This window comes from Buteo buteo, chromosome 7 (assembly GCF_964188355.1).
Source record: "Buteo buteo chromosome 7, bButBut1.hap1.1, whole genome shotgun sequence".
Classification (NCBI taxonomy): domain Eukaryota; kingdom Metazoa; phylum Chordata; class Aves; order Accipitriformes; family Accipitridae; genus Buteo; species Buteo buteo.
In genome coordinates, this window is record NC_134177.1 from 9,122,269 (window position 1) to 9,132,769 (window position 10,501).

Consider the following 10,501-nt stretch of genomic DNA (forward strand, 5'->3'; position numbering starts at 1 on the left):
GCTGCTTTTAGGTACACGACCTTTTCTCCCAGATCTTTTAATAGGATGTTAAACATGGTAATGGCCATGTTTCTTTCAGTCTTTGAATAAAAGACCAGTTTTGACTTGGTTTTCTCAGATGAAACGTTTTCAATGTAACAAGAGATACAGACTTTGGAGGAGGGTGAGGAAAGAGACCTGTGAAAGAAAAGGGAGGCAGAGGAATTAATTTCTTCTACTTGTAAAGAGAAAAATGGGCTACTGAGATTATCCTTTGAGTATCCTTTTTTTTTTAATTTAGGAAGTTCTCTAAAGAATCCGTGAATAAATACCTTTTTACAGTTAGTCCATTAACATCTGGATAAATTGTAATGTTGCTGACTGTAGATTCCAGTTACAATTTTGTAATATGTTCAGGTACTATTCAGAAACTAATTCTGAATGTCCCATGCTGGTTTTATATACAAAATATTACCTGCTACTTACTTACAGTAACCCATGAAATCCTAACATTCATTTTCTGAATGCTTAGATTCTGTCTCTAGTACTTCACTTTGAATATAGTTGAATAGATCTTGTTAAATCATGCTGAATGCCTTTTTAAGGATTTTTCCAGTGTATTCTCTAAGGCCTCCCAAGAAAATGTTAATAAAATTTTGCCTTAACTTTTTGTCTTGATGTAAAACTGAAGAATGACATTGGTGGATACGGTGGCCAGCATGTTACTGTACTAATATCTGGTACATTTTGTTTCCACAAGACTAAAAATAATACACCTATAAAACATTAAAACAGATTTTCATATCCTAAAGTAACAGATGACACTTACCTAATAACCCTTATCAAACATGCCTGTTGCTTGCTGTCTTAAAACTTACCTCTGTTAAAAAACAAATGAACAAAAAAACCCCACTTCTTGTCTTTCAGGATGTTGCCTTATGGTTGTTTGTCTATTGGTGACTGTGTGGGACTCATCGAGGTAGTGAGGAGCTCTCATACGATCATGCAAATTCAGTGTAAAGGAGGCTTGAAAGGAGCGTTGCAGTTCAACAGCCATACACTGCATCAGTGGCTCAAGGACAAGAACAAAGGAGAAATGTGAGATTTCCTGTTGCTTATTTTCCTTGTTCATGTGCTCTTTTTGATGGAAACCTCAAGAGAACTCAAGTTCATGAAGTGGGAAGTTATGTCCATTTGTTTGTGGCTTTGTTTTTGTCCCCCCTGCCCTCGTTTGCCTAGTATTCCTGCTTGTTGCTCTTTTAATGAGTTTGGGTGGTTGTGTGACTTCTCAGCACTAAAGTGTAAGTTGGAGGTAGAACTACGATGATAAGGCTTAAGTCTGTGTTTTAACAGGAGCTCATCACAATGAAAACTGCTGGCCTTCAAAAGAGGGACAGTCACTTTAATAGCTAGTTTACTGTTCTGTGATCTAACTGTAAGTATTACTGTTTTCAGAGTATGTCAAATTTCTTCCTTACTTAGGTACAGTGATAAAGTCCAGGAACTCTGCTTCATTGAGAGAAGATAGAAGTTGGCCCTTCCTAATGGGGGGGAAGTAAAAAAAAAAAAAAAAAATTTGCACTTTTGTATTATTAGAATATCTGTAGGAAAATGTCTCTTTTTTTTTATTTTCAATAGGTATGATGCAGCTATTGACTTGTTCACACGTTCTTGTGCCGGCTACTGTGTTGCTACCTTTATACTGGGCATTGGTGATCGCCACAATAGTAACATCATGGTAAAAGATGATGGACAAGTAAGACCTGCTTTTCTAAGAACATAGCTTAATGTCATCTGTCACTTTGATATGAGTTTGTTGGGGGGGGATCCATCAGAACTATAAGTAAATGATCAATTTTACTATGACATCATTTAAACACAGGATTACTAATCTTAATACTTTTCTGTCTTTCCAAGCTGTTTCACATTGACTTTGGGCACTTCCTTGATCACAAGAAGAAAAAATTTGGTTATAAAAGAGAGCGTGTGCCATTTGTCTTAACACAAGACTTTTTAATAGTGATTAGTAAAGGAGCCCAAGAATGTACCAAAACAAGGGAGTTTGAAAGGTGAGCCTTTTTTTAAGCATTTAACTTCCAGTGTATTTTGTACCTAACCTGCAGTTTGCTACTGGTGACCTTTAGTAATTAGACCCTTTAACTGAAAAGTAGTATTTTAATTGGCTTGCAGTGGGTATGTTCTAATTCTTTAGTTGAAGATCAGCCATCCACTTGTAAATCAGTAGGTGATCTTGGTGCTTACATGGCCTTCAGTTCATGAAACCTCACTTTAGCTTTGCAGAGTCAGCTCACATGTGAATAAAGATAAATATTTAAATATCTGATTTTTTAAATGTATTTAACACTTTATACAATCCCAAGAGGATTTTTTTAACTGCAAAACCTGAGAATTATTAAATGTCAGGTGTAATGTGCATCAGATCCCTCAGCAATACTTGTCTCTCCTATAGCTGCTGTGATATCAGCTCTTCAGCTGGCCTGTGTAGTTTGTGACATTCTGCAGAACCTGCTAAGAAAGGAGAACTTTAAAATAATAATTTTAAAAAATTCTGTTGCTGTAGTCATTCTTAATATCTGTCTAGTCTTTGAGAGGTTTCAGTTTTAATCTTAATTTCATTATGTTGGGGGGTGGGGAAGACAGATTTTAAGTTATAGTGTCTGTCTGAATGTTGCAGTGAAGCTTTTTGCATTTTTTTCCAAACCTGACTTAAATAAGTGATTTCAGCGTAAACGGGCATTTCTTGCCTGATATTGTGATATAGCAAATGCCCTTTGTCTTCAACACATTCTCCAGAGTATCTAAGGAGTAACAACTACTGCCCTAATAAAACTACAGGAGAGACGTGCATCTCTGAAGATAATGAGGAAAGCACTGTTTGTGGCAGTATATCAGTAAATGTGCTTTGAAATCTGAAGTGTTAGTAGCAATGACTAAAATGGCTGTGTGAACTGTTATAAACTTGTTGAATACTTGGCGTGAGTTGCAAATGAGGTTTAAGGCTAGAAAGCCTGTCTTCAGTTTGGCCATTGTGTGTAGTCTGACCACTACTAATTCTTACAGAAATGAAGGTGATCCAAGTAGGATTTCTCAGCAACATCATGGTGTTCTTATTAGACTATCACTCTATTTTTTTAGTGTCCAGTTACCCAAAACCTGTTTTGGAGGTGAAGAAGTAGTATGCACCCAATAGGGAAATACACTGAGCTGCTTTTCCCTGTCTCTTCCAGGTTTCAGGAGATGTGTTACAAGGCTTATCTAGCAATTCGGCAGCATGCCAATCTCTTCATAAATCTTTTCTCCATGATGCTTGGCTCAGGAATGCCAGAACTGCAGTCCTTTGATGATATTGCATACATTCGAAAGACCCTTGCATTGGACAAAACTGAGCAGGAAGCTCTTGAGTACTTCATGAAGCAAATGAATGATGCTCACCATGGTGGCTGGACAACAAAAATGGACTGGATCTTCCACACAATAAAGCAACATGCTTTGAACTGAAATGAAAGCAAAGACGACAAGAACTGATAGCCCGCTTTGTGGGTACTGCACTGTTAATACCCGTTAGCAGCAAAGACTGGTTGCATAGGAATTGCACAAACCACGAACAACATTAGAATTTATGGCAAGAAAAGAGATGAACTGTTTGGACAACTGTCAAAAATGTAAAACAGGGTTTCAGATAGCACTAAAGTTGTACACTTCAAAAATTAAGCTTTAGTATGATGTGTGACTTAATGTTATGCCTTAAGCCCAAAAAGGTAAACTTGGAAGAATGTTTCCTTTTTTTATTTGATAGGATAACTTAGAAGGAAAAAGAAAATAGTGCTAGCATGAACATAGATCCCATCACATTACCTTAGATCTGGTACAGCAGGTAGAGACTATGTTGGATTGAGAAGAGTGGAAAGAGAATTCAAGTGATGGTGAATATTTAAATGCAGCGTAGTTTGAATGGAAGGAGTTTTAAGCTCAAAGATCTAAAAACAAAAGTGAGAGGACAGTGCCTTTTAAATGTGCTCAGAGGCATTAACGTTTATGGGGTTTAGATGACCCTTTGATTTCTGGGTCCGTTATCTGCACAGTTTCTGAAAGCAGTAGGAAGTAGGCCCATTCAGTGTGGTGTTTCTTCTGCTCAGTATTTCTAGGGGTGCAATTCATACCTTCACAAAGAAACTTCCTATCATCCCCAAAAACTGACTAACCTGGAAATTGAATGGTCAGAATTGGGTTTAGTGCAACAGAGAGTTGTAGTGTTCATCTTAGGTTTGCTTTAATCTAACTTGAACTGAATAGATTTTTTTCATACATGTTTTCCAGAGCCTAAAGAAAGGTGAGTTATTAAAATTATTGAAAGATTATTTTTTTATAAAGGCTATTTATATAATAGGAACTATTATTAATATATATTCTTTATTTACATGATTTGTCCAATATTCACTCTTTTAATTTTGCAGCCCAGTTCTATCTGTCCAAGACTCCCGTTTCCATTAACGTCACTGAAGGTGACCAGATATACTCCTAGGACCAAATTCAACCCTGGTGAAAGAGGACACAAGTACCATTGAAGTAGTGGGAGATATACCCACTAATGCCAGAGGTGAACTTGGCCTAAGTCTCTTCAAAAAATTTTTGGGCATCACTCTTCACATTACTGAAGTGATATACTGGCTATTCAAGGAACGTACATTTAAACCCTCAATCTTTGGGTCCACCATTTCTCCTCTTTCTTCCTCCTTTGGAAGTGATTGCTTAATCCAGTAACAGATACATCAGAAATAGCAATTTAGATTTTCAATATGATCAATAATAAGCAGTTCAACATACAGCAGATACGTTGGCTAGCTCAAAGCATGTGGAGTTACCAAACATTTTATAGCTTTGTCTGTTTTGTGTGTGTGCGCGTGTATATATATTTGTAAATCTAGTTGTTGTCCTCTAACACAATTACGATGTGTGCAATCAGTTAAATTGGCACCACTTTTTGAAACTGTTCAGAGTACTGAGGATTTCAGATTGCCCTTATGCACAACTTCAGGTAGGACTGTTTTTCTAATTATTAAACAGGTTTTTTAATTAGTGAAGCCCACGATGCTGAGGGTGGTGTTCACCCTAACATTTTAAACTTGCTAGATTGGCAGCACTTGGAGTGAATTCCAAAGGTCTGGGGCTTTCGAGGGTTCAGCTTGTTCACTTGCAAACACGCACCGAGGTGCCACTCAGAAAGTGCAATACCACATGTAATATAAAATATGCTGACAGCTGGTGTTAGGTTAGAATATAAGTATATAAATAAACTGTACTTTGTGCAGGCTGTACTGATGAGGTAATGAGTGGTTGGCTTCATTTAGCAAATTGTAATATATTAAAAATGTGCAATCAATTACATTATGAAAGACTTTGGGGATTGTAAAGCCAAGACTTTGGTCTTTCAAGACACTTTCATAGTCAAGATCCTGCAGTTGATTACTGCACACCTGGATACTTGATGTTGTGGGGGGAAACCTGTTTTTGTGAAAACTACAGAAGTTCCAAGAATTTTGAGGAATGTGAAGTTTTATTTCCTTAGTTCTACTAAATATTTTGGAGTAGTCCAACAGACTTCACATTACTCTTTTTATTGACTGTTACATATTTCTGTTTGTTCATACGAATATTTTAACTTCTGCTAACCTTGGTCGTACTTTCTAGAGTAAAATTACCCTTGTATGTATAACTTTGCAGTCAACGCACTCTAATGGTTTAGCTCTTTTAAAACATGGCTTAGTTGCAACTTAAATTTAGTTCACAAAATCTGAAACCCTGTTGGCTGTAACTCTTAACTGAGTAAAACTGTTGCACAAATGCCACATTAGGTGCTACATTATCCTTATTTATCTGGTATTGAAACAATGCTTTACCTCGTTTTCTCTAAGAGATGGTCAGCCTTTTTCAGCCTGGATGAAAAGATCAACTCAAATTTATTGGATGTTATGAGCCCACCTTCTTTTGTACTTTGTCCCTTCCTAGCCATTTACTTCTGTAAATAGGACTGTAAGTGTCTTTCAGTTCAAGCATACAGTGTTCTGCACCCTTTTTGCACAAACAGAAAGGTATGAGGAATCAGACTCTGTTTCTAAAAGTTACTGCAACTAAATGCTGTGCGCAAGCTGTAGAAGTTATGAACATCAAATAGTAAAAGAAAGGAAACTTCATAGTGATATAGACATAATATGATTTGGGATAATTATAGCCTTTAAATTAAAAAAAAGTAGGAGAAGCACATGGGCTACAAGCAATTGTTCTTACCATAAACAGGATGGGCATTTGAAAAACATTCTGCCAGTGTTTCAGGGAAAAAATAATCCTTTTTTTCAGCTTCAAAGTGTTCAACCCTAATTACCTTATCCTGTTATGCCAGTTTTGTGCTGATGTAACTTCACTGAAGATAGTGGAGGTACTATTTACTTATGTTGGTGTAAATGAGAGGATGTCATCTGTTCTCAGTATAAGAAATAAGATCTGCTTACAGACTGCAAAAGTACCTGTAACTGAGCTCTAGATTTTTACAGAGATTGCTTGGAATTTGGATTTTTATTTTTAGCTATTCCCACTTCATGGAGATTTGAAAATGTTCCCTTTATTCTGAGAATCAGCTGCACAAAACACTAAGTAGCTTATTTTGAGCTTGAATTGAATCCAAACACCTTGTTCCTGCAAAACTTTGTAGTAGCACTGCCAGAGCAAGGACCCCAGGATTGGGCCATATGTTTTATTACAAAGCATTAGGAAATGGTGATTTAGTGAAATACAAATTTAAAACCAGTAAATTTTTCAGCTGTGAAACTGTGTTTGATTTCATGACAGAACAGGCTGCTGCTGATTAGTTTTTCTTAAAAATATATTCTTTGCTTTCATAAAGGTAGCAGAAAAAGCACCTGTACTGACTTTACATATGCACACTTTTCTGTTCTAAAAGGGTGCATCAGTAGTTTGTTTTTTATAGGTAAAACAACTTCAGTGTAACTTTTAAAATTAAAGAAAAACATTTAAATAAAACCAAAATTGTTAGTGGTTTGGCATCTTGTGGAGAAGATATAAGCCTGCATATTAAGGGCAATATAGAAATTACCAAGCTTGTAAAGAATTTTTTATGTGATGACCCTACTGTTGGTGGTTTGGAGGGTTGTTTTAGGTTTTTTCCAACTTTCCTTTTTATGTAAAATATTAAATGCCCTTCAGTGGTCAGTGGCCCATGTTTGATGACAATTTGAAGGTATTTTCTTTGCTTTGTCATTTTATAACTGGCATGTTCCAACTTCTATTCTTAATAATTGTGAATTCCTCCTGTTTTGCATGTCTGTACAGGTTGCAGACCTGGGCTGGACCCATTCAAAAAACAAATATCAAAAAAGCCACTTGAAATTACTATTTTGTTGATGTCTTTGACATCTTGAAAATGCTTCAAGTTAATGAAAATGGTGTGGTATTACAGAAAGAATTGTAACTTGCTGCTTCTAAGACTTTTTTTTTTAACTTCTTTCTCGTGTTTTAGTTTTACTTGAATGGAAGAACCACACTTGTTTTTGTTTGGTTTTTTTTTTTTAAATATTATATAGCTGTGGATGTTGTTGCAGATTGTTGAATCCCAATTTAATTTTGCAATACATGTTTCATACAAATAATGAATTTGTATCTTTTTTTGTGCTTAAAGTTGTCTCAGTTTAGGTAAGGCTCTATCTGTCCAAAATGATGTGTAGCTCGCCACCCCTGCAGCTGGTGTGGGTTTTTTGGGGGTGGTTTTGGTTTCATTTTCATTTTTTACACCTGTGTTAATGAAGGGAAGCCAACTGGAAATTGGATATAGAAGTTCTCTATCTGCATACACTAACCAAATCTATAGGTGCTCTGGTCTTTGAGAAATTCTGATTTCACTTTATGCTGATAGAACACTGTCTTCATCAGAATCACTCTGGATTCACAACAGCATATGAAATCAGAATTAGACTATATGTATATTAAAGTTCCAGATCACTTATTCATATGATTCAGTATGAAAGGTGTTCTCTTAATGAGGAATGTTTACTAGCAGCCTCGTTAAACACTTGACAATTTTACTTTGAAATAGTCTTTATTAACTAGCCTTGTCAGCTCTCCAATTCATAACTACTATAATCTTGTCTATAGTTACTTTCATTCTTAAGACTTCCAAGACTGTTATTGCTTGCTATCTTCAATGTTTCTTCTTCCTACTCTTTCATAGTATAAAAACTTGAACCCACACTCAGGAAAAATAGTTGTTCTTAATTTGCAGCACAGTATTCTTGATTTCTGAGCTTTATGGGATAGACTCTTAAAAGTATGAGGTCTTACTGTGTTAGCACTCCTGACTCTAAGCCAGAGGTGGATGCCTCTGTCTCTTGCCTTCCCTCTCCAACACCCCTCTCCCCTAAAAAGCAACATGCCCGTAGCATAAGAACATAAAATATTTGTAAGGGAAGATCAATTGAAGCAATGTTCTGCCTGTACTTTGAAGCTAGCATCCCCATTGGTTTTTATAAATGCGTCTTAAGTGTCCTTACTTCTGTATATGATGCAATATTCCTTCGGCATAAGGAAGGCCAAAAATACACTATTCTATCTTGACTCTTTCTGAAATTCTGGTGCCAGATCCCCAGTAGCTATTAAACTGGTTTAGGAATCATTTAGTTCAGTGTAACTGCATCAGTTTTGTTAGGAACCTGTTCCAGTAATAAAATTAATCACAGTTAAACCAGACTTAATTGTATTGCTGAAGTTATAGAAAGTAATTCAAGCAGAAGCTGTTTCTCCTAAGAATCTTATGTCTGTTGTAGTTTAGTTAATCCTTGAGAGCCAAAACATGGATATTCATAGCTGCAATCTCGTTTTGCCTTGTTTCTTTGGTTTAACTACTTCTAATCTATTTCCAGGCTTTATTAATAGTATTCTGTATCCTGAATTATCAACTGCCCCAGGCTGTCCAAAGTTGTCTTACTATTTCAATTGGGGCAGGGAAAGAAAAGGAAGAGATGAAGAGATGAATCTTTCTCTTGTCTTGTAGCCGCTGTGGTCCAAATTCTTTATCTTTTCTTGTAAAGATAAATGTATAATTCATCATCTGGGAGTATCATCCTTTCCTCTTGCCCCCTCGCACCTCTGCAAGTTTTAACTGTGAATATCCACATACACTATCAAAATCCACTTCCCTGGTGAAGAAAAGGATTTAAATATATATGGCTGCAGTCTCATCTCCTGGATTCTCAGGCTTGAAATTTTGAAAGTATTGTTGTCATTGCAGCTGGCACCACAATTGCAAGAATCTTCACAGAATTTCACGGAATCGTTGAGGTTGGCAGAGACCTTTGGAGACCCTCTAGTCCAGCCACCCTGTTCAAAGCAGGGTCAGCTAGAGCAGGTTGCCCAGGTCATTGTCCAGTTGGGTTTAGAGTCTGTCCAAGAAAGAAGAGTCCACAGTAAAAGTGTTTTCTTAATGTTTATATGGAAGTTCTTCTACTTCATTGCTTAATGTACTTTTACCGGCAGCACTGAGAAGAGCCTTGCCTGCCGCCTTTACTCCTCTCCATCAAGTATTTCTATACATTGCCAAGATGCCCCTTGAGCTTTCTCTTCACCAGGCTAAACAATCCCAGCTCTCTCGGCTTCCTCCCCTATCCATCATCTTCATGGCCCTTTGGTAGACCCATTCCAGTGTGTCCATGTCTGGCTTGTACTGGGGAGCCCAGCGCTCCAGGTGTGGCCTCACCAGTGCTGAGCAGAGGGGCAGGATGAAGGCTCACCTCCCTTGACCTGCTGGCGATGCTTTTCCTAAGGCAGCCCAGGATCCTGTTGGCATTTTGGAAAAATAGAGCCTGGAAGGGTGTCATCTCTTGATGCTTATATGTAACTTTGTTGAAGCTGGTAGCAGTTACATGTCTGCATCAAAAGGGGAATATAAACACCCACCAGTGCTAGAAATATGTTTTAAAAATGAGACAATTATCTTTGAAATAACCACTAGGGGGGGTGGGGTGGGGTAGGGATATTGCCATGTGTATGTCATTCTGTGATAAAGGTCCTGTGGTAAAGTAGTTAAAAAGCAAGACGTTTTTAGTAGTGATGGGCCAAGAAAGTATTTAAGATGCAGCAAGATGCATGTGTTGTCATACTGAGAATAGTCTTGCAGTACTTAAAAAAAAAAAAAAAAAAAAAAAAAAAACACAAAAAAACCAAAAAAAAAACCCACAAAACAAAACACCCCAAGCCCCCACAACCCTTTTCTTCCCCTTCTGCTGTGCTACTCAAGTAACAAAAGTTTGGCCTATGATAATTATTGTAGTTCATGTTCATGGGAAACTGTAAAAAGTCTGCTTTTTATTTATCTTTGCAGTCTGTATCACATGCTGTTTATTAAAAAAAACTACTTTTGTTTGGTTTTTATCACACTTTTGAGTGTTAATGTATATACTAACAACTAAATTAAAATAATGTGGTTGGTACACTTGTG

At 36.9% G+C, this 10,501-nt stretch overlaps 1 protein-coding gene across 9 annotated transcripts in view; it reads left to right on the forward strand.

Moving 5' to 3' along the window:
* Positions 1 to 10,249, forward strand: part of PIK3CA (phosphatidylinositol-4,5-bisphosphate 3-kinase catalytic subunit alpha) — a 47,969-nt gene extending 37,720 nt beyond the window's left edge. For 6 of the 9 annotated variants that reach the window (XM_075031433.1, XM_075031431.1, XM_075031436.1 and 3 more), the window contains 4 exons: positions 907 to 1,077; positions 1,618 to 1,735; positions 1,897 to 2,048; positions 3,228 to 3,498. In XM_075031433.1, the coding sequence (XP_074887534.1) occupies positions 907 to 1,077; positions 1,618 to 1,735; positions 1,897 to 2,048; positions 3,228 to 3,498 (712 nt within the window). Of the gene's footprint in view, positions 1 to 906; positions 1,078 to 1,617; positions 1,736 to 1,896; positions 2,049 to 3,227 lie in introns of all 9 variants that reach the window. The other 3 variants (XR_012650921.1, XR_012650922.1, XM_075031432.1) reach the window with 3 other exon arrangements.
* Positions 10,250 to 10,501: the final 252 nt, after the last annotated feature.